This window comes from Mastacembelus armatus, chromosome 18 (genome assembly GCF_900324485.2).
Source record: "Mastacembelus armatus chromosome 18, fMasArm1.2, whole genome shotgun sequence".
Taxonomy (NCBI): Eukaryota; Metazoa; Chordata; class Actinopteri; order Synbranchiformes; family Mastacembelidae; genus Mastacembelus; species Mastacembelus armatus.
In genome coordinates, this window is record NC_046650.1 from 13486154 (window position 1) to 13511553 (window position 25400).

Sequence of the window (25400 nt, forward strand, 5' to 3'; positions counted from 1 at the left end):
TCTCATTAGCCTTAACTGTCAGTCATTCGACACATTTATAGGGTGCAATTATGGAAACGCTATTCCATCGACATAGACACCTCTGGGGAAAAAAAGCTTTTATGATTCGCTCCAACTCCTCCCCCAAAGATGACAATTCAGTTGCAGTGCTGTTTTGGTGGTAGCAGCCACATAGGCGAACAACTTGTTTTGTGATCTTACAATACAATACCCTAAATGACCACGGAAAATTTTCAACATTGTCAAAACATTTTCTCTCCTTTGACATATGATGCCATTAGGTTTGTCTTGCCTTGTTTTGGTGCTTGAACTCAGACGTTAAAGATAATTTGTCACCAATTATGCTTCTCTGTTCTTATAGTTTTGCTTTCAGATGGCAAATAAATTGGAACGTAAAGCAGGGCTCTGTTGTTTTTTGCACTGCCGCCTCCTACACTATCCACTTTTGGAGCAGAAAGTGCAATGCTTCACCATGTTTTTAGCGCAGGAAAGAGGAAAGAACAGAATGCTAACTGTGAGTAATGTGACCCCAGTGCTTCTGCCTGCCTGTCACTCATGATGGTATGGAAGGGCAGAAGAACCAAACAGAACCAGTGGTCAACACATCTCCGACTCATGTGAGTTGGACATTCTGTTTGGAACAAAATCACTGCCAAACAGGAGTCGAGGGGAGAATTTCAAATATATAACATACTTATGTGTTAGTGTTACTTAATGCTACAGAAAGACATTGTCCCATTCTCTGCCTCAGAAGGATTAGAAAGATTTTTTATTACCTTAGAACAGTAAGGGAAAACTAATCCTAGTTTTGATATTACTTGTTCTAACACATGTATAGACCTTGTTGATATTTTCTGGGTGTTGGCAGGGGCTGCAGCACTATATGATGTACTATACTGTTACCAGCGAGTACATAGTGAAGGTATATGCGGAATGGTTTTGGGGATAGAGGGGGTGTAGAGCTCCATGAGTCATAGCTTGCACGCAGGGAATAAAGTTCATTTTTTATTCAGACAGACCATCAGTCAGCCCTTGCAGGAGATGGTGGGGCCTCCTGACATCAATCTGCATGGAGGCATCCTCCTTCTCCCCAGAGGGGGAGAAGTGGTAGAGGGGGGTGCTTTGATTTAAACGGCAGCATTTATCACACCTGCTCCAGCATCCTAAAGGACAAGCATGTGAAAAATGGAAGGGAGGGGGTAGAAGGAGAAACGACATTAACATGTGTGGCCTGTCAATGACAGAGAGAAGCTGGAACTGTGATTACTGTGGCGATGACATTGCTAATACTTGCTTGTACCGTTTCAACTAATTTGGATTAGTTATGTTACGTTTCTGCAGAGTTAAATTGATGGTGTTGGTGCTGGATTTTGATTACAGCTCATGGCCAGAACTCAGTGAAGTATGTCAAGGCTCATAAAAGTTAACATTGTTCCCTGGGTCCTAACTTTCCTTCATGCTTGGTTTTGCAGCATAGTTGGTGTTAGACCATTAACTATACAAATGTTGTTAAGGAGCAATAAATCAGCCTGGGAACATTTTCTTTTGTAGCTCCTTGCTCCTATATTGTGGGCACACATATAGCCATAAAGATTTCATAAGGCGCAGCAGTCATACTGTATGCTCCCAATTGTCTGTAAATGTAGATATTATACAACTCATATTCACCTCTTGAATTCCAATCTGTCCGTTTTCCATTTAGCTTTTCTGCTTTTCGGCCTCAGCAGCTCAACCGCTTCCTGAAATGGCTATTGTAACAATAACATCAGCCATGATAATGATAATAGAGTAGAAGAAAATGCTTGCATTGCGACAAACACCATCCCACTGTGACAGCGTCATCCATCTTCATAATGTCCACCCTCAACCCCCTCCCAAGCCAGACAAACAGGCAGGACAGCAAACAGAAGGTTTACTAAATGCAATTTACCTGCGAAGACAAATATCACACACATATGTAACTTTACTGTCTCATAGTAATATGAGTTTATGTAACATGAAACACACACATTGCATAAACACAGAACAGAGATCCCAGTAAACCACAAGTTTTATTGGAGTTTATTAATATTTTTCCGTGCAATACCACAGCTGAAGTTTGTGTGCTAATAGTGGTAGAAATATGATAACATTTAAATTTTGTTTTTCAACATTTTTTTTTTCTCTTCCGGTCTTTATGATGAGCCAAGATAATACTGTGCTTAGACCCTATAATAACCTGACCCGAGCGTGGTAGGGCTTTGTGACCAACTATTGCTGCTGTATGTGACAACTGATGGCTTTATCTCATGTAGTGTGTTAGAGTAAGCAACAACCAGTGCCTCATCTGCAAAGACACAAATCTAGCATGTGAGATTTTTTTTAAATTTTACACGTTGGTGTCAAAAGTCCTGATAGAAAATATATAGCCACTAATTTAGAGCAGCGTTGAACACAGGATGAAAATTGGAAACCGAAAAGGTAGTAAGTGTAACAGCCTTCTGTTAGGTTTTCAAAAATTAAAGTGAAACAATAACATCATAATGGTAAACCACAGGAACGTAATTGAATGCAGTGACATTATACCACTGTTGTGAAAATGATGACAAGGCAAAGGCAAAAGTGAAATTTCAAATTCTCAAAGGCAGAAACTCAGCATGTGCTGCTGACTGCAAACAAGAAACAGTTCTCACTGAATGATATAATCAAGTATGTAACACAAGACACCAGAAGCAAGTCTTTCCAGTTAGCAGCAAGCAGCCAATATATACTCTCATTTTAATTTCTTTAAAACAATGATAATGGCTTAAATACATGCAGCACCACAGCTCACTAACAGTTTAAAACAAGTCCCCAGGAAGTATATTGTCAACATCCAGTAATTAGCTTGGTGGTGCATAGTTATAAGCCATTTTATCCTAACAACCATGACTACAAAAAATAACTCTATGAAGTTTGCCTTCACAGCAGCACCTGGCCATAATAACCTTTCACTGTGAGCAGAAGTGCATTTGAAATATTCATTGGGCCCCTTTTACAGTGAACTTAGAAAAAACACACAGAAACAGCCCCAGCTACAGTGATATGAGACAGACGTGTTACACTCAAACCCTCAGTCTGTATGTTAAACTACACATTACAAAATATTCTTAGACCAGTGTAAGGTCAATAAAGACAAAAGATGCAGGAAAAGTGTAGGCAGAATAAAAAATCTAGCTGAAACATAAATCTATTCACTTTATGAGTGAGTCCAGATAATAGCAAATATACGCTGAATGGATAATAGCCTCTTCTTACTAAAATGAATATTTCCAGAGAACAGAGAGTGTAGCTGTGGAGCATGAACAGATCAGTTGAGGGGTCATCCAATGAGTTTCTGTTTCAGGACTCCAGGGAAATCAGGTGGCAACGTATTTTGGGTCACAGGGGGTCAGTGTTTGTTGACCCGCAAAGTTCAAGGAGCTAGACCTTCTATTGTGCTGGAGTCAAGCTGCTTTACACCCCTCATCACTGAGGGCACATGAGGAGAAAAAAAGTAGTGCTGAAATTGTGCGGGGACTGGTGAGCAGCTTGCTTGTTCACCCTTCAACCTTGGAAACACACTGTGTTTGACAGTCCAAGCTTGGAATACACCCAACATCCAAACCTGAAAACAGGATAGACAAAACAGGAATAATAATAACTCCTAGACACAGGTGGGTAGATATGAATATACAAACTATAAAAGAACAGTGGAAAACTGCAAAGGGAGGATTTTCACCACTCTGGTTATGACTCAGATTGTGCACTTTTAAAACAGGAAATAAAACTGAGGAAGATTATAAATGTTCCAGTGTATGAATATTATGACTGAAGGGTTCTAGCAGTAGGCACAGATTGTGTTACAGTTGAGGGAGAAAAGAAATTGGTATTGTGAAACTAAAAAAAAAAAGGCTATTAGTGTTGTCAGTTACTCCTGCAGGTTCATCTCACTCAGTATTCAAACCCACCGGTCTCCCTTGAACTGCTTTATTGAACAGTAGATTTTCAAACAGAAAACAGTAGCCTAGCAACATTGAAACCAGTGAATGACTGTGTATGCCCACTGTAAAGGAGCCAGGCAGTTGAAATGACAGTGCAGAGCAGCCCCAGAGAGAGTGGGATGTGCTGGCCAATGTGAAAAATACAAATAGGTTGGCTGTTTGTATGGGTATACTGTAGACATACGCGCACGCTGTTTACAGATCTGTCTTTTCTAAGCTACATACAGACATATCATAAAAACATTTTCTCACATTGAGTTCTGGGCTCATTGTAACACAACTGCTTGTTACCCACTATTGTTTTGCTGCTGTGCAGTTGTTGTAGTGCTCTAAATAAAAGATCCACAGAATGTAACAGAGGAAATCTCCAGGTGCTGAGAGAAAAAGGTGCAGGGATGTGAATGCCTCCAGGCAGTCAGAGTCCTTTGAGGGGCCTTAGCTTGAATGATCCAGCTGAGCAGAGCTACTGGCATAGGCACAAGAAAGGAGACTACTCTGTGACCATGGTAATATGGAAATGTGTTCATTCGATCAATATGAGCCATTTTCTCACAAGGGCAGATGAGAAAGCCTTACATCTTATATATTAAATTATAATATTAAATGTGGTAAAGTTTAGTGGAGAATATATCAGTAGTTGCTGTTCAGTTTTTTTGCAATGGCTGTGCTTGTATCAACAGGAGTAGCTAATTATTTCAACGGGTGACCATTTTATTTCTCAGCCATCGTGGTTCTAAAACTCCTCATACACAAGCAGATTATAAGTGCGCTCAGAAACTGAACATAAACCCAAGACTGGATCAAGGGGACACACTTCAGGGTGCACACTTCTGCACCTCTTGATAAAATAGCCTCCTTTAGGGGTGGCAACTTTGGGTTAACGACACATTTTATCAGTGCTGATATTTGACAGTATTTTTTGGCTTTCACTAACTGTTATTTGTGAGTTGGCAAAGAAAGTTAGATAAATACTAAAGACTCGAATGTAAAATCAACCATATTTCCAGTTAAAATATTCTTGGTAAAGTGCTGTTCTAATTGACTGCATTAAACATAATATTGTCAAGCTGATTTAACTTGATGTGATGTGGGTAGTAGAAGGATCAGTATATTTTACTGATTCATCATGGAGGCCATTTCAAATTCCAAATTCAAGTTGCTTTATTTTGAATTGCAGTTTTTTAGATGACATTTTCCAGTGTCACTTTGGCTGTCCATTTTCTTTATGGCAATGTATATTCCAAATCAATAACATAATTAACATAATACGTTTTAAATCCTTCTTATACCCACCATTACACAGTAGGTGGTCCCATTAAATTAGAGCAAATAGATTTTGATAGGTCCATAAATTGATTTTAGACTGATTACATCACAGTTTAAAATGTATTGTATACTATATATATATATATATATATATATATATATATATATATATATATTGCTTTTTGTGTTCATGCCAAATTTTGTTGTATAAACAGGACAGCCCATAAAAGCTAAACATAATGCTACTGACCTTAATACTTAGTACTTAATTTGTTCTCGTGATTAAATTGTTAATCAAACTGTCATGTTGAAGACAAGCACATCCCAGTTTCATGCTCATTTATTTCTGGTAAGTTGACTAATGGCAGTGTTCATTTCTGCATTCTCCACTGCTTTGCTTTTGTGAATGCGCTCACTTGATGAATGGTTCCTTTCAGGTGTTCATATCCGAGCCAGTCCATTGCCGTAATTGTTTTGATAGTCATTTACAAAAAGAAGTTTTTTGTTTTGTTTTTTTTGTTGTTTTTTTACCTTATCTAAGCCATAATGATTTAACCTACAGAGTAGTGACAGTTCTGCTTGAACAAGTGCATAATTATACATTTAAGTATTCTGCTTAATGTGCTCATGTTCAAGCTGTCAAGGTCACTTGTTGGAGTGCCATTAGCGATGAGAGGGTCCCTCTTTACCTGGGAACATGGTAGCCGCTTAATGCCCACCACTCAATAGGATCATGCCACAGTATGCTAGGCAGCCATGTAGATACAGAAATTTATTTATATGTCACACCAATATAAAAAATGTAAAGCCTGAGTATTTGTGGCCCTAATGGGTTAATGCCATATGGTCTTTGAACCTAACAGCCCACACTGTATCTGGCAATCAAAGCAAGGGGGTTTTGTCTCTCGTGTGTCTGAAGAGAGGGTTAAAGTGGTAGGAAGTGGAGGGTGCTGGGAGCTGACACTGGGAGCCCCTGATGGCCTTTCTGCTGGGTAACCATGGCAACATCTAGCCCAGTCTTTAATGAGGCACAAGTGAGCTGTTAACAGAATACTGATTTGGCTTTGACATCAGCCCTGATTCGTATCTGTCAGGAGGTGTGGATGAAATACGCACACTGAGTTTATTTTATAACTGCACTTCAAATGACCTCAGTCATCTTTTTTATACAGCAAATGCAAAAGTGTCATGAATGGTACTCAACATACATGCATACGAAAACTAGCCAACAGAATAGTTGTACAAAACCCAAAAAAATTCTAGCATACTAGCTGCAATTTCCACAGTTGACCTGGTGAAGATTTATTTATATCCCCATTTTCACTATTTTGAATGTAATGATATATTTTAACCCGGTTTTGCACCCCACAATTTCGAAATGTCTACTGGCAAAGAAAAACAAGTATAAATGCCCTCTTTGTATATCAGTCATATGAAATCAAGTGAAAGTAAATTCCTAACTGAGCATTTACCCATCACATATTCCTATGCATATGAATTATTTATTAAGGTGTTGGGCACAATGGGTGGTAGCAGTGTGAGAGGAGCGTGAGTGACTGACAGAGTAATGACAGGGCCTGGGCTCAATGCAGAAGACACTATGATTGGCGACCTTACACAAGTGGCAAAGGTTAGCGATGCTTGGCATTGCTTGGTGTTGACAGTAGGGCTTTTTTTTTTTTTTTTTTTTTTTTTTTCTTCACACTGAATCTAAATTAACAGCCGCTCGCAAATTGCTCTCCCCACCTGCCAGTTCAGAACCGCGCCTCATGCTGTAAACAATTACCACATCAGCAGCATAGGAATGGGGACTAAGTTGCTATTCCAGATTACTTTTACTATTGTCAGGTATTTTTAAATGTGGCTCAGACATCTATGTTCGTATTTATTATATTGTATTTATTCACCCTCATCTATTTTATTTATTTTAGTTTAGCATATACTGTGATAACAGAATTCCTCTACATGCAGTACACCTGTAAACATGTATTTACATTAATCTATGCAGGCAGCTCAAGTACACGAAAAGCAGGATTTGATGATGCTTTGGAAGAGTTAACATTAGCTTTCTGATATATCTGCGAACATCCAAAGAAAGCACTGAAGGCCAATGGGCAAATTTATATTCCATTTACTTGAGGAAACCACACATACAAATTGGGTCACCATTAAGTTGTTTCCCTGTGGTTTTGTACATCTCATCAGTTTCTCTCCACTGAAGGCCCAGGGTCTCAAAACACACATACGCATACAAATACACTTTTGGCCCAGATCTCCCCTCGTTCTTGTCAGTATCTGCGGGGTGTTTAAACACCAGAGTACAGTTATGTAAATGATAATTGCTTCTGAAAGGTTGATTTGTGCTTATATCAGAGGGGTTAACTCTCCTCTCAGTTTTGAGCGAGATTAGCCACGGATCTTCGGATTAATAACGCGAGGCATGTGGATTAGCACTGTGAGGAAGTTTAAAACAGAATAACTGGTGATCTCTCGATTTTAGAAAAGAATGAGGAGCTTGTACCAGCTCAAGCCATTATCCAAAGAAACAACTTTTTTTTTTAACAATTATTATTCCTATTTTGTATTAGCTAAGCTACTCTGAGCCCAGTTTTGTCATAACAATTGTAAAAAGTAATTCATTTGTTTATTAAATCCAAGAGTGGCAATATATGTAACCGAAACCATATTGTACTGTTCTTTTTATTATTTTTCTGTCATTTATTTAGTCTTTCAGTAAACAAAAGCTGCAGTTTTAGTAGATATTGTGGGTGTTGGATGTAATTAAATCACAACTCCATCTGCTATTCTGTTTGTCCATGGAAATCGCACCTTAGTGATTCAGAGAGAAAATTAAATGAGATTGACTCCCTAATGTGAATTTAAGGTATGTCTGAGATCTCCGAGTCCCGATACTGTACCTCACCCACAATGCAAAGTAAATGGATGGATAATAGGTTTAGTTGGCTATTACAGGTTTATCTGTGATGGAGGATGTGTTTTATAGAATTAGAGGGGCCAGACAAAGCATGAATCATAGCGCAGATATCTGTAAATAAGATTTTGGGGGGTTTTATCCTTAAAAGGAGCATGTGTTTAATATCTTCTACCATTAATCATTGAGAGGAAGTCTGCGTTTGTGGCCCCTCCCTTGTCTCGATGTGGTCAGAAATGGATTTCCACAAAAGCTAAAATGCAATTTTCTCTCGAATGCCACTGATAATCTATTTACATATTTTAATTGTTTATTTATTTTGTCATTGGACTAAAAATGTTAATATATGTTCCTTGTTTTATTCCTGGAAATTTGAGTCAGTGATCTGAGTAGTGATGTTGGGTTTGAGCCATTTTCTCAGGATGTTAGTTTAGCTGCAGAATCCTGGTATAGCAAATCAGCCAACATGTTAAAAGTGTAGAAAATACATATAGTAACCCAGATAATTAGTCAGTATCCTGTGTTGTGGCTGCAGCTTAAAACAAAACTGTGTTAACTGAATGAGAAAATGATCCTGTCATTAAAGTTCTATTCTATTCTATTCTGTTCTGTTCTGTTCTGTTCTATTCTATTGTTCTATTCTATTTCTATAGCGGCAAATCACAATACAAATCATCTCAAGGCACTTTACAAAAACTAAAACTAAAAACCCAACAAATCCCTTATGAGCACCACTTGGTGACAGTGGAGAGGAAAAACTCCCTTTAACGGAAGAAAAAACCTCCAGCAGAACCAGGCTCAGTCTGGGCGGCCATCTGCCTCGACCGGTTGGGGTGAGTGGATAGAGGAGAGAGAAAAGAACAGCAACAATAAACAACAAATAGACACTGCAGGTTGGTGGGACCAGTAACTGCACATCAACAATATACAGCTCCAGGACCAGGGACACCTACAGAAGATACAGATACAGGTTCTGTACATTTAGCTTTTGCTGTGTTGTCTGTCACAGGGTGAAACTAAGATATTTATGACATGAAATTAAGCAGTAAGTTCAGAGGTGTAAATGTAACTAGCTGTGCACTGCTCTGGTAATAATTGTAGCAAACACCAAGTGCAAATAGATGATATTCCAGGGAATGATCTGTCAATGAGATTACATCTGAAAACTTAAATGACTGGCCATGTATAATTGACTGAGGCCACACTGCCTCCTGTGGTACAGGAGGGCTAACGAAGGAAAGGAGTGAATGACACTGAAATGAGGGAAAGAGGTTTGTTGGAGGATGAGGTTTGGGGATGAACCAGGAGGCCTGAACAGTGAGAGCTGGAGCATTGTCATTTTCTCCATTTGGTGTGGCTGCTGGCCCTAGCTCCATACCAGGGTCTGCTGGTACTAAGAGAGTACTAAAACCCAATCAAATAGTTTGGAAGAAAAATGCATACACACTCAGGTCCAGCCAGCTTCCACTTGTGTGAGCAATTCACCTCTGACTGACCCATTCAGGCTTCTTAAATAACCCATGCACATCATGGATGGCAGAAAGGCCACACTGGGACCTGGAGACATCTGTGTGCCTGTGAAAGCTCGAGAGTGCTTTCTGGAAAGTGGGGAGGACTCCGGGTCTGCTGTTTTCAAGGTCAAATGAGAATAAAATGTCCTTTAAAGAAATGTGGAAAGAAATTCTATGTTTGATGGACATAACTTGATACCTGTAAACTGTAAATCCAAATTTCTCATCGTCCTTTTCTCTTTTTTTTTTTTTTTTTTTCAGTCTGACGTGACATTTGTGATTACTGACATTTGATTTTAGGAGCAACGCTGCAAAAAGTCATTCTGGATAAATGTATTCATAATGTGAGCAATAGTGTGATATGCAAATGTCAATCACTTTGACACAAGGATTCAATGTCAGGCCATCATTCTAATATTGAAATCAATTAACTCTAGTAATAAAATATAGTAATAGGCCATGAATTATAGCAGATTAGCTTCCCTAATACTAAAAGCAGCACTTATAGAGCAGAGCCAATCTTGCTCCTTTAATTTAGTGTGGAAAAGGTCAATGTAGACACATTGATCAAGCGTTGTACACTTGTGACAGGGTTGGCATTGCTGAGAAAAGCACTTAGACAGATTAAAAGAACAATATGTTGTATTTATAGCCTTTAGTAGCTCTTTATTCACAATGATTAACAGACCATTGACAAGCTGTTGATTATAACATAAAACCCCACAGAGCATCAGGTTTATTTTCCTATTTAGTGTATGTTTCCGTGAAAATAAGAGTTTGATTTTATTATATGTCATCTGTCCTGAGTATGGCAGAAAATAGCTGCTAGGCTTATCAGAAATCAATACTTACCAGCAGCATGACTGCAGTCGACCCCACCTCAGAGTAGCTGCTCCGGTTCAACAAAAGATCAGAGGAAAGTTGTGAAAGTGTTATCAAATAGCATCTGTTGGTACTGTGTTGGACAGTGTTCCAGTTTGCTTTGGTTTTCCTAACTCCCCTTGAAATGTTTGGTGTGAATGTAATTAGCTAGCACTGGGCAGGCAGAGCCTCGTTTGAGATGAGTTTCATTGGCGTTGTTTTCTTCTTTCTTTTTTTCCCCCCTTCTCCTTCCCTCGTGTATTATTGTACACAGAATTAACTCTGACAAAATGATAATTAATATTTCCCCTCCATTGTTAAAGATGAGAGGGGACACAAGTGCGCCAGTGCCAGGAACCAATGGAGGGCACTGCCAGACTGGCCATCTTGCCAGGATTTTGTTTTTATTGGGAGAAAGAGATTTAATTCAATAAGCCAACCTACTCTTGTTTAAAAGAAGTTTATGTTTCTGTTCTCAATGTGTCCCAGCTGTTAGTAAAAGATTAAGAAACAGGAAATGATTTTTGTTTGGTTTGACAAATAGAAGCTTTGGTTTCATGGGCACATCTAATATTAAAAGTAAACATATGTTTTCTTTTAATTTCAGAAAGTGGGGGATGTGGGCTGGAACACCAAAGAACCAGTACAGTCAGATGGTGTATGAGAATGGAGAGCCCTGCTGGCAAGGAGGTTCACGCAGTACTACAGTAAGTACACACAAAACAATACGCACATGATCTTAGAAGGGGCATGTGCATGATCACAACACTAGCAGAGCACTAAGAGGCAGAATAAACTAATAGATAGATGAACAAATGATCTGCAGAGACAGGGGCGTTATTACTAGTTTTCCATTTTAGGAAGGAGCCTTCCTGTTGTCTAATTTACGCTCATTTTCACTTGTTTACAAATGAAATTCTTCTTTTAAAATTAAATGTTGATTCAACATGATATACTCATGCTTCTCTCCACTCAGTCACTCTTGTGTTGTTACCTGCATGTAGTCTTGTGAATACTGTAGGCCTGTACTTCATATAAGCAACAGTCATGTTATACTCACCACTCTTCTCTTGGGGATAGGTCTTTGTGGGTTTACAATGTCCTCACATAGTCAAAGACGTGCATGTCGGCTTGATTGGTGACTCTAATTGGCCCGTAGGTGTGAATGTGATGTGAATGTTTGTCTCTGTGTGTAATCCCTGTAGTAGACGTGGTGTGAGCTGGGATCGACTCCAGCCCCCTCACAATCCTTTACTGGATGGAGAATTTCAGTTTAGCCTAGTGTGTTTAGGTTTCGAGATATCCCCTTCTAAGATTTTTGTGCTGCCACCTCATTACAATAGAGGTGAATGGAGTTTTATATGAGGTGCTACACAATTTGTTTTCAGAAACAATTAGCTCATTATTTCAGATAGACCGCAGTGACAACAGTTTATATAGAAACTATATGAAGTTTGAAGCCTTCAAACCGATGTACACTCTCTGCACGCTTCATTCTGCGCATGTGCATTTCAGTAGTCAATCAGTAAATGACATTCAGTCCACATGCCTTGCTCAGCAGCCTGGCAAAAAGAGTGAAACTCAAGTAATAGAAGCTGCTGTCAGTCTGCATTGGGTTTATGGTTAGTATTGCTCTGGTTGCATTTTCTTGCAGCTTTCTCTTCTTCTCCTCTGCATTTCCCCCAGAATTCCCTCATCTTTCAGTCACTTTTATAAGATCCATTTACATTTTTGTGTGTGAATTTAGTCAATTAAAAATGTAGCACATTTAATCATCTGACTCCTTTGCCTGGCCCCCTCTTCAAATTAGAGCCAAGTAAATGTCATTTGCAAATGTATGTACTCATGCCATCCAGGGGCCCCCTTTCAAAAGACTAAATTGAATTCCTTTGATACGAGCCCCTAACCGTGCATAGATGAAGTCTCGTCAGAAGTCGACGCTCATTATATTTGAAATGCTGAACCTCATCTAGGGCTGTCTTCCTCTGCTCTGAAACACAGTCTTGTACTAGTCTATACTTGAGGACCAGTGATGTATTGTTTAACTAGTGGATATTGAAGTAATCCAAACTCAAGCAGTGTGCAGTGTATCTTAAAAATCACTGGGGAAGGGTGAGCTGTTTCAGTTATTAAATTCAAGGACAACTTGGCTCAAGATCTAAACCAGCTTCTCCCATTGTTTCCAGGATAATTCCAGTTTCGCTCAATATCTGGCTTTTTTTTTTTTAAGATTTGTACCTAATTAAAATACTTTTGGGCTCTGGGGATGGATCCCTGCTGCTAACTGGAGGTAGATGGGTGGTACACAGTGAATGTAGGTGATCACACAGGTTTTTAACAAACTCCCAGGTTAGTCAAACTTGGGCAAGGGCAAATTCATCTTAAATGTCCATAGCAAACCTTAACCAGTTTACGGGGCAACCTGACATACTATAATTTGTACTTTAAGTTTTACCTCCAAATAAAATGACTACGCTGTTAGTCTGCCTGTTTTTGGCCTGCTTCTTTTTGGTAACTTTTTTTTATTAGACATTTTGAAGTTAGTTTGAATGTTAAGATGTGTCACTTTTTTATATGTTAAAGGGATAATTCAGGAACAGAGTACTGTGAATACTGCCACTTCACGGACTTGTCACTTCTACTTTCACATTGAACGTTTGTTATAAATTTATACTCTCTTCCCAAGACATGTAAACTGATCTTAAATGTGACAAAACTGAATACAGAAATTGTAAATATATAACACATAAAACACATAATATATAACACGTAATTGTAAATATAAAATGTGTAATGCTGATCTGCGGCTCTGGCACCTGCAAGCAAAACTGAACCACCAATAATCATGCACACAAATATAAGAAAACAGTTTGTCTCACCAAGCGGCACACACCCACTTAACGTCTCTGTGCAACAAGATACTAAGTGACATAATAAAAGACTATTTTTAGTCTAAATAGGGGACAAAACCAAATTACCAGTTGTACCAGCCTTAAACTTCACCACAACAATACCTGTCAAGTCTCCATCTCTCTAACTCTCCAGGTGCTTTTGTTCGCCAGAGCAATTGTCTGTTCGGGGTGCAGTGTGATGTGTGAGGTTGCTATGGAAACCTCCTAGAAGTAAAATAAGTTGCTTTTCACTTTTCGCTCCTTGCAGAGGGCGTCAAAGTCACCTATTAAACTCATGACAGTGGTAATCACATCTTCCCCTGTCCTGTTCACACATGGGGGCGGCAGCAGTGATGTCCCATAATGCCACAGTGTCCTGCAGTCACAGCTACACACTTTGGTTCTCGTACACTCTGACTGCAGGCTAGGTAGCAATGAAACATACTTCACTTTACTTGAGGAGAGACTGTGAATATGTTTAATCCTCCAGCTCCAGTAGTTTTCTGTGATTTGAATACTACTACTTCACAAAAGTTTAAGGCTTTAATAAGTTTAAAAAAAAAAAGGCTGTTGACTAAAAACTGCTCTTCTCCCTGTGATACCCCAACTTTCTTTTCTTTGTGCTTTTCTAGGTCAGATTGACATGTGGAACAGAGACAGCCTTGCGATCAGTGAAGGAGCCCAGCAAATGCCAGTATATCATGGACTTTCAGACTCCTGTGGCTTGTCAGCCGGTGCTAAAGCAGCGCGGCATACACAGTGAACTTTGACCCCTTCCCTTGCTGGCTAAGACTACACTAACCTAGCCCCCCACGTCTTGGCTATCATGTGGTGACAGGCTGAGGTCCTGAGGGTCCCCTCTGACATCTGTGTTGTCAGAGCATGTATCCTTCTAAGCAAGTCTTGCTAAGGTCACAATCTGATTTTCAGTAACACTGTTCCTAGACCCCCTTAATTTTCATTGATTGTTGCAGTGCTGCTTTATTTCTGTTAATATTTGAGTAGAGCATTTCATGAATGAATTAGTGTGTAAAACTATCCTTCACAATGTGATACAGCTACAGTTGAGACCCAATAAGATTACTATGTAAATAATTCAATTAATAAAGCACACGTACATCAGTTGCAATGTGTAATGACACTGCCACTAATATTTACTCTGCATTATCAAATTACTGCTTGTTCATAAGCACAAATAACAGAAGTTCATTTTAGTGGCTACTATGTTATAGCCTTACCTAAATCTACTGATATTCAATATTATTTTCTTGTTTGAAAAATTCCATGTAAAGGTGAAAACCAAAAATGAATTCATCCTCTTCATAAGGTTAAATATAATTTATGGGGACTGTAGTATTTGGAGATAATCCCTCCTTTACATACTGACTAGCTTATCAAATGTGTATAAATGTACAGCTGAAAATAATCCCCACGAAATGCACCTTTTGTTCACGTTTGCCAAAACTACAGTAGCCAGCTAGAAATTTGTAGCAGGAATTATTTAACCTCTTTTAAAAATGTGTCTGTATATGTGTGACCTGTTTTTAAGGTTTTTGTCAGCAGGAACAAATGGTCTTGGGACTGAGTGATACATTGTAAGTAAGTTACAGAGCATTGACTGATTGACAATAGAAACAGGCTTTAAATGCTTTAAAGAAATAAATATTGTTAAAATATAATTGCTGTATCACCCAACTGCTTATTCAAGTGTGTCCTATCAGTTACGCTTATTTTATTATGAAATGATTTCTGATTAAGTTTTAATTGCTAATTTATTTTAAGTTTTAAATGTTAAATAGCATAGTATTTGTTTGCTATTTTTAAAATTTGACACTTTGTTTCTCTATGCATCTATGTTGCTATACTGTGCAAAAAATTAAGGGAACACTAAAATCACACATTGGCTCTTGATGAGTGAATTCTGTAAGTTAAAAACTTTTGTAAATTGTACAATTTGTTCAGAACAAAATGACATCAACAATGATCGATGAAAACTAAAATCATCAACCCATGGAAGGCTGATGCCGCCTGTCAGTGTCATCAATGCCTTGGTCATCCAGGACCTGCCTACAGGACCTGCCTAGTTGCCACGAGTCCAGGCATTGTCCTGCACCAGATGGAACCTAGGGCCCACTGCACAAGGACCAGGGTCTGACAGTCAATCTGAGGATATCACCCCAGTGCCTCACAGCAGTCAGAGAACCTTTGTAGGTCTGTGCATCCCTCTAATGATATGCCTTCCCAAAACATCACTGACCCAGCACCAATCTTGCTCTGATGCTTATGATGTTACAGCCAATATAACGTTCACCACAGTGACCTCAGACTTTTTTACACCTGTCCGTGTGCTCCGTGTGAACCTGCTCTCATCTGTGGTGAATGTCAGTTGAGCTGCACAATGCTGTAAGCTCTACTAAAAAACATGAAGTCTTGTTCTGACAGTTTAGTCAGAATCATACACAACAGGTCATTCTGTAGCTCCTCCTGTTCTTCCTTGCACACAGGAGCATATACTGGTCCTGCTGGGCTGTTGCCTTCCTACAGCTCTGACCACCTCTGCATAGAGTCTCCTGGTATCTGCTTCATGCTCCTAAGACTGTACTGGTAGAGACAGTGAACCTGCTATTTTGGAGTAACTGCACTGTGCAATCTGATTGGGCTGTAGGTCCAGATTGATATCCATGATGTTTAACCAACTTTGTGTTATAATGTGATGATTGAGGGTGTACTTACACTTGGCAACCCATACCTTGCAGGTAAAAAAAAGTCCAATTCGTTTTGACTACAGTGAATGCTTTAAGCAGACACAGTACACACAGTGTAATCACTAATGGAACACCAACACTATGTCCTATGCCAGAGTGGTTGTCTTCATCCGTATCGTGGTGATGTAAGCCCTGGTTCAAATCGTTTCAAGTGCTGGGCTCATGAAGTCCAGTGAGGAGGAAGAGAAATTATGCTTTGGCATGGTTCATGGCAACTGTGTGCGTTAATTTCTTTAAACATTTGTGTAGTCTCACAGTGTTACAATATTTACATACTTTACACTGATTCTGCCAGCCACAGCATAGCTGTTATGTAACAAATTGTGGGGTTTCTGCAGCACATTCCTCTGTCCATTAAGAGGGAGCTAAATCAGCTGTCAAGTGTCTTAATAGGCTGCCTACCCTGCTGAAGCAGTAAGGTGGCTGTTTGCCTGCTAGCAATGCAATAGCCTCAGGCCCTGCTGGCCAGGGACTGCTTATTTATATTTACTCACACTCCACAGAGGGTAAATCTAGCTATTTGCTTTCACTTTCAAATTTCTGAAAAATGATCAAGTTTGTGTCAACAATTCGGATAAAAAGGAATTATTGTTATATGAGGAAATAATGCACATAAAAGCATAAACAGCACAACATCACTGTATATTTTATTCTCTCCTGCATTCAGCGCTTCTTGCTTTAACAGGCACCTAACTACCAACAGCTACCTCACAGTGTTAACAGCAGCACTGCATAAGGTAATACTGCATTCCTTACATCTGGAAAAAACCTTAAACTGCATCATTGCTGATGGTGCTTCATTTAAAAAATAAATAAATAAAAATCTTGATAAAACCTGCTCTCACCAAGGAACAGATTTGGCAATCTGCAGGGTATCAACAACTAACTTTATGCAGTGATTATGTGAACTGTGAATGGACAGCTGAATAATAAAAAAAAAAAGCTAGCAATGTGAGTCTGTATTAGGGTTTTGAGCTGACTGGCCATTGATGTGTTGCTACAGATCAGGAAAAGGAAGATGGAAGTAGTGGGATGGGTTCTTTGGGGAAACAAACACTAGCTGGGTGTACTTAAACCCCTCCATTCAGCACATTTACACATAAAGGGACAGGGATGGAAGGTCTATCCAGTTGTGTGTGGGAGTATTTGTATATTGACTTCAAATTGCTAAAAGGGCCCAGCGGCTTTATATTGCATTAAATCTCCAACTCAGCTTTTGTAGAAACCAGTTCAGGCTACCTGTTCTCTGGAGTGAGAGACAGCAGAGCCCTTGCCAGGCTGACTGATGGACTTGACTGGTTGACTAACGCCCACCACATTCCAGTGCCACTTTGACTCTTTTGGAGATTGTTTTTAAGCTTCCTTCGAAGGAGGGAGGGTCGTTATAGCGTCAGACCTGAGGCAGAAAAAAGGGCACTCATTTTGAGTTGGTGTACAATAGTCACATCCATCTTCTGTCCACACTAATCCCAGTCAATCCAGTCACAATAACGATGTGTTATAGTGAGCCTCGATCTAAATTTTTTCATGCTATGCAGATTTTTACGCACATTTTTCATGACATACCACATACTTTTTTAACATCACTATAAAATTTGCTTACCATACTATGACTACTATAGTTGACAAAAAATGGCTTAGTATAGTATGACCATTTTACTTGCAATTTTTACACACTATAGTATGACCATTTTACTTGCAATTTTAACACACTTTAGTATGACCATTTTGGTTGACAAAAAAATGCCATAATGTAGTATGACCATTTTGGTTGACAAAAAATGTCATAGTATAGTATGACCATTTTACTTGCAATTTGTAGACACTTTAGTATGAGCATTTTGGTTGCCAGAAAATGCCTTAGTATAATATGACCATTTTAGTTGACAAAAAATACCTTAGTATAGTATGACCACTTTGGTTGACAAAAAAATGCCTTAGTATAGTATAACCATTTCGGTTGACAAAAAATGCCTTAGTATATAGTATTACCATGTTACTTGAAATTGTAAAACTTTCGTTTGACCATTTTGATTGACAAAAAATGTCATAGTATAGTATTACCATTTTACTTGCAATTTATACACACTATAGTATGACCATTTTGGTTGACAAAAAATGCCATAGTATAGTATGACCATTTTACTTGCAATTTTTACATGCTTTAGTATGACCATTTCGGTTGACAAAAAATGCCTTAGTATAGTATGACCATTTTGGTTGACAAAAAATGCCTTAGTATAGTATGACCATTTTGGTTGACAAAAAATGCCATAGTATAGTATGACCATTTTGGTTGACAAAAAATGCCATAGTATAGTATGACCATTTTCCTTGAAATTTTAACACACTATAGTATGACCATTTTTTTTGACAAAAAATGCCTTATTATAGTATGATCATTTTGGTTGCTAGAAAATTCCTTAGTATAGTATGACCATTTTACTTGCAATTTTTACACGCTATAGTATGACCATTTTGGTGGACAAAAAATGCCATAGTATAGTATGACCATTTTGGTTGACAAAAAATGCCTTATTATAGTATTATCATTTTACTTGAAATTTATACATAATATAATATGACCCTTTTGGTTTACAAAAAAATGCCATAGTATAATATGACCATTTAGGTGGACAAAAAATGCCCTAGTATAGTATGACCATTTTGGTTGACAAAAAATGCCCTAATATAGTATGACCATTTTGATTGACAATTTTTACACGCTATAGTATGACCGTTTTGGTTGACAAAAAATGCCATAGTATAGTATGACCATTTTGTTTGACAAATAAATTCCATAGTATAATATGACCATTTTGGTTGACAAAAAATGCCTTAGTATAGTATGACCATTTTGGTTGACAAAAAATGCCATAGTATAGTATGACCATTTTGGTTGACAAAAAATGCCTTAGTATAGTATGACCATTTACTTGCAATTTTTACATGCTTTAGTATGACCATTTCGGTTGACAAAAAATGCCTTAGTATAGTATGACCATTTTGGTTGCTAGAAAATGCCTTAGTATAGTATGACCATTTTGGTTGCTAGAAAATGCCTTAGTATAGTATGACCATTTTACTTGCAATTTTTACATGCTATAGTATGACCATTTTGGTTGACAAAAAATGCCTTAGTATAGTATGACCATTTTACTTGCGCTTTTTACACACTATAGTATGACCATTTTGGTGGACAAAAAATTCCTTAGTATAGTATGACCATTTTACTTGCGCTTTTTACACACTATAGTATGACCATTTTGGTGGACAAAAAATGCCATAGTATAGTATGACCATTTTGGTTGACAAAAAATGCCATAGTATAGTATGACCATTTTGGTTGACAAAAAATGCCTTAGTATAGTATGATCATTTTGGTTGCTAGAAAATGCCTTAGTATAGTATGACCATTTTACTTGCAATTTTTACACACTATAGTATGACCATTTTGGTGGACAAAAAATGCCATAGTATAGTATGACCATATTGGTGGACAAAAAAATGTCATAGTATAGTATGACCGCTTTACTTGCAATTTTTACACACTTTCGTATGACCATTTTGGTTGCTAGAAAATGCCTTAGTATAGTATGATCATTTTGGTTGCTAGAAAATGCCTTAGTATAGTATGACCATTTTGGTGGACAAAAAATGCCTTAGTATAGTATGACCATTTTACTTGCAATTTTTACACACTATAGTATGACCATTTTGGTTGACAAAAAATGCCCTAGTATAGTATGACCATTTTAGTTGACAAAAAAAGTCATAGTATAGTATGACCGCTTTACTTGCAATTTTTACACACTTTCGTATGACCATTTTGGTGGACAAAAAATGCCATAGTATAGTATGACCATTTTGGTTGACAAAAAAATGCCTTAGTATAGTATGACCATTTTGGTTGACAAAAAATGCCATAGTATAGTATGACCATTTTGGTTGACAAAAAATGCCATAGTATAGTATGACCATTTTGGTGGACAAAAAATGCCATAGTATAGTATGACCATTTTCCTTGAAATTTTAACACACTATAGTATGACCATTTTTTTTGACAAAAAAATGCCTTAGTATAGTATGACCATTTTGGTTGACAAAAAATGCCTTAGTATAGTATGATCATTTTACTTGAAATTTTAACACACTTACGTTTGACCATTTTGGTTGACAAAAAATCCCTTAGTATAGTATGACCATTTTGGTTGCTAGAAAATGCCTTAGTATAGTATGACCATTTTACCTGCAATTTTTACATGCTTTAGTATGACCATTTTGGTTGACAAAAAATGCCTTAGTATAGTATGACCATTTTACTTGCGCTTTTTACACACTATAGTAAGACCATTTTGGTGGACAAAAAATTCCTTAGTATAGTATGACCATTTTACTTGCGCTTTTTACACACTATAATATGACCATTTTGGTGGACAAAAAATGCCTTAGTATAGTATGACCATTTTGGTTGACAAAAAATGCCATAGTATAGTATGATCATTTTGGTTGCTAGAAAATGCCTTAGTATAGTATGACCATTTTGGTTGACAAAAAATGCCATAGTATAGTATGATCATTTTGGTTGCTAGAAAATGCCTTAGTATAGTATGACCATTTTACTTGCAAATTTTACACGCTATAGTATGACCATTTTGGTGGACAAAAAATGCCTTAGAATAATATGGCCATTTTGGTAGACAAAAAATGCCTTAGTATAGTATGACCATTTTACTTGCGCTTTTTACACACTATAGTATGACCATTTTGGTGGACAAAAAATGCCATAGTATAGTATGACCATTTTCCTTGAAATTTTAACACACTATAGTATGACCATTTTGGTTGACAAAAAATGCCATAGTATAGTATGACCATTTTGGTTGACAAAAAATGCCTTAGTATAGTATGATCATTTTGGTTGCTAGAAAATGCCTTAGTATAGTATGACCATTTTACTTGCGCTTTTTACACGCTATAGTATGACCATTTTGGTGGACAAAAAATGCCTTAGTATAGTATGACCATTTTACTTGCGCTTTTTACACACTATAGTATGACCATTTTGGTTGACAAAAAATGCCATAGTATAGTATGACCATTTTGGTGGACAAAAAATGCCTTAGTATAGTATGACCATTTTACTTGCAATTTTTACACGCTATAGTATGACCATTTTGGTGGACAAAAAAATGTCATAGTATAGTATGACCATTTTACTTGCAATTTTTACACACTTTCGTATGACCATTTTGGTTGACAAAAAATGTCAGTATAGTATGACCATTTTACTTGCAATTTATACATACTATAAAATGACCCTTTTCGTGGACAAACAATGCCCTAATATAGTGTGACCATTTTGGTTGACAAAAAATGCCCTAGTATAGTATGACCATTTTACTTGCAATTTTTACACACTTTCGTATGACCATTTTGGTTGACAAAAAATGCCTTAGTATAGTATGACCATTTTGGTTGCTAGAAAATGCCTTAGTATAGTATGACCATTTTGGTGGACAAAAAATGCCTTAGTATAGTATGACCATTTTACTCTCAATTTTTACACGCTATAGTATGACCATTTTGGTGGACAAAAAATGTCATAGTATAGTATTACCATTTTACTTGAAATTTATACATAATATAATATGACCCTTTTGGTTTATAAAGAAATGCCATAGTATAATATGACCATTTTGGTGGACAAAAAATTCCTTAGTATACTTTAACCATTTTGGTTGACAAAAAATGCCATAGTATAGTATGACCATTTTGGTTGCTAGAAAATGCCTTAGTATAGTATGACCATTTTACTTGCAATTTTTACACGCTATAGTATGACCATTTTGGTGGACAAAAAATGCCTTAGTATAGTATGACCATTTTACTTGCAATTTTTACACACTTTCGTATGACCATTTTGGTTGACAAAAAATGCCTTAGTATAGTATGACCATTTTGGTTGCTAGAAAATGCCTTAGTATAGTATGACCATTTTGGTTGACAAAAAAAGTCATAGTATAGTATGACCGCTTTACCTGCAATTTTTACACACTTTAGTATGACCATTTTGGTTGACAAAAAATGCCATAGTATAGTATGACCATTTTGGTTGACAAAAAATGCCATAGTATAGTATGACCATTTTGGTTGACAAAAAATGCCATAGTATAGTATGACCATTTTGGTTGACAAAAAATGCCATAGTATAGTATGACCATTTTCCTTGAAATTTTAACACACTATAGTATGACCATTTTGGTTGACAAAAAATGCCTTAGTATAGTATGACCATTTTACTTGCGCTTTTTACACACTATAGTATGACCATTTTGGTTGACAAAAAATTCCTTAGTATAGTATGATCATTTTGGTTGCTAGAAAATGCCTTAGTATAGTATGACCATTTTACTTGCAAATTTTACACGCTATAGTATGACCATTTTGGTGGACAAAAAATGCCTTAGAATAATATGGCCATTTTGGTAGACAAAAAATGCCTTAGTATAGTATGACCATTTTACTTGCAATTTTTACACACTATAGTATGACCATTTTGGTGGACAAAAAATGCCATAGTATAGTATGACCATTTTCCTTGAAATTTTAACACACTATAGTATGACCATTTTGGTTGACAAAAAATGCCATAGTATAGTATGATCATTTTGGTTGACAAAAAATGCCATAGTATAGTATGATCATTTTGGTTGCTAGAAAATGCCTTAGTATAGTATGACCATTTTGGTGGACAAAAAATGCCTTAGTATAGTATGACCATTTTACCTGCAATTTTTACATGCTTTAGTGTGACCATTTTGGTTGACAAAAAATGCCATAGTATAGTATGACCATTTTGGTGGACAAAAAATGCCATAGTATAGTATGACCATTTTCCTTGAAATTTTAACACACTATAGTATGACCATTTTGGTTGACAAAAAATGCCTTAGTATAGTATGATCATTTTGGTTGCTAGAAAATGCCTTAGTATAGTATGACCATTTTACTTGCGCTTTTTACACGCTATAGTATGACCATTTTGGTGGTCAAAAAATGCCTTAGTATAGTATGACCATTTTACTTGCGCTTTTTACACACTTTCGTATGACCATTTTGGTTGACAAAAAATGCCATAGTATAGTATTACCATTTTACTTGAAATTTATACATATTATAATATGACCCTTTTGGTTTATAAAGAAATGCCATAGTATAGTATGATCATTTTGGTGGACAAAAAATTCCTTAGTATACTTTAACCATTTTGGTTGACAAAAAATGCCACAGTATAGTATGACCATTTTCCTTGAAATTTTTAACACACTATAGTATGACCATTTTGGTTGACAAAAAATGCCATAGTATAGTATGACCATTTTACTTGCAATTTTTACACACTTTCGTATGACCATTTTGGTTGACAAAAAATGTCAATATAGTATGACCATTTTACTTGCAATTTATACATAGTATAAAATGACCCTTTTCGTGGACAAACAATGCCCTAATATAGTGTGACCATTTTGGTTGACAAAAAATGCCTTAGTATAGTATGACCATTTTACTTGCAATTTTTACACTTTCGTATGACCATTTTGGTTGACAAAAAATTCCTTAGTATAGTATGACCATTTTGGTTGACAAAAAATGCCATAGTATAGTATGACCATTTTGTTTGACAAAAAAATTCCATAGTATAATATAACCATTTTGGTGGACAAAAAATGCCATAGTATAGTATGACCATTTTGGTTGACAAAAAATGTCATAGTATAGTATGACCATTTTACTTGCAATTTTTACATGCTTTAGTATGACCATTTTGGTGGACAAAAAATGCCATAGTATAGTATGACCATTTTGGTGGACAAAAAATGTCATAGTATAGTATGACCATTTTCCTTGAAATTTTAACACACTTACGTTTGACCATTTTGGTGGACAAAAAATGCCATAGTATAGTATGACCATTTTACTTGAAATTTTTACATGCTTTAGTATGACCATTTTGGTTGACAAAAAATGTCATAGTATAGTATGACCGCTTTACTTGCAATTTTTACACACTTTCGTATGACCATTTTGGTGGACAAAAAATGCCTTAGTATAGTATGACCATTTTGGTTGACAAAAAATGCCTTAGTATAGTATGACCATTTTGGTTGACAAAAAATGCCTTAGTATAGTATGACCATTTTACTTGCAATTTTTACACGCTATAGTATGACCATTTTGGTGGACAAAAAATGCCATATTATAGTATGACCATTTTGGTGGACAAAAAAATGTCATAGTATAGTATGACCATTTTACCTGCAATTTTTACATGCTTTAGTATGACCATTTTGGTTGACAAAAAATGTCATAGTATAGTATTACCATTTTACTTGAAATTTATACATAATATAATATGACCCTTTTGGTTTACAAAAAAATGCCATAGTATAATATGACCATTTTGGTGGACAAAAAATGCCCTAGTATAGTATGACCATTTTGGTTGACAAAAAATGCCCTAGTATAGTATGACTATTTTGATTGACAAAAAATATCTTAGTATAGTATGACCATTTTACTTGAAATTTTAACACACTTATATTTGACAATTTCGGTGGACAAAAAATGCCATAGTATAGTATGACCATTTTGGTTGACAAAAAATGCCATAGTATAGTATGACCATTTCGGTTGACAAAAAATCCTTAGTATAGTATGACCATTTTACTTGCAATTTTTACATGCTTTAGTATGACCATTTTGGTTGACAAAAAATGCCTTAATATAGTATAACCATTTTGTTTGACAAAAAATGCCCTAGTATAGTATGACCATTTTAGTTGACAAAAAAAGTCATAGTATAGTATGACCGCTTTACTTGCAATTTTTACACACTTTCGTATGACCATTTTGGTGGACAAAAAATGCCATAGTATAGTATGACCATTTTACTTGCGCTGTTTACATGCTTTAGTATGACCATTTTGGTTGACAAAAAATGCCTTAATATAGTATAACCATTTTGGTTGACAAAAAATGCCTTAGTATAGTATGATCATTTTACTTGAAATTTTAACACACTTACGTTTGACCATTTCGGTTGACAAAAAATGCCTTAGTATAGTATGACCATTTTGGTTGCTAGAAAATGCCTTAGTATAGTATGACCA

At 36.7% G+C, this 25400-nt stretch overlaps 1 protein-coding gene across 4 annotated transcripts in view; it reads left to right on the top strand.

The window, feature by feature from the left end:
• The window catches only part of LOC113125684 (glucosidase 2 subunit beta-like), a 96053-nt gene extending 80961 nt beyond the window's left edge, over positions 1–15092 (top strand). For 3 of the 4 annotated variants that reach the window (XM_026299298.1, XM_026299299.1, XM_026299300.1), the window contains 2 exons: positions 11179–11278; positions 14095–15092. In XM_026299298.1, coding sequence (XP_026155083.1) covers positions 11179–11278; positions 14095–14232 — 238 coding nt within the window. In that variant the 3' untranslated portion in view covers positions 14233–15092. The remainder of the gene's footprint in view (positions 1–11178; positions 11279–14094) is intronic. The other variant, XM_026299301.1, reaches the window with a different exon arrangement.
• Positions 15093–25400: the final 10308 nt, after the last annotated feature.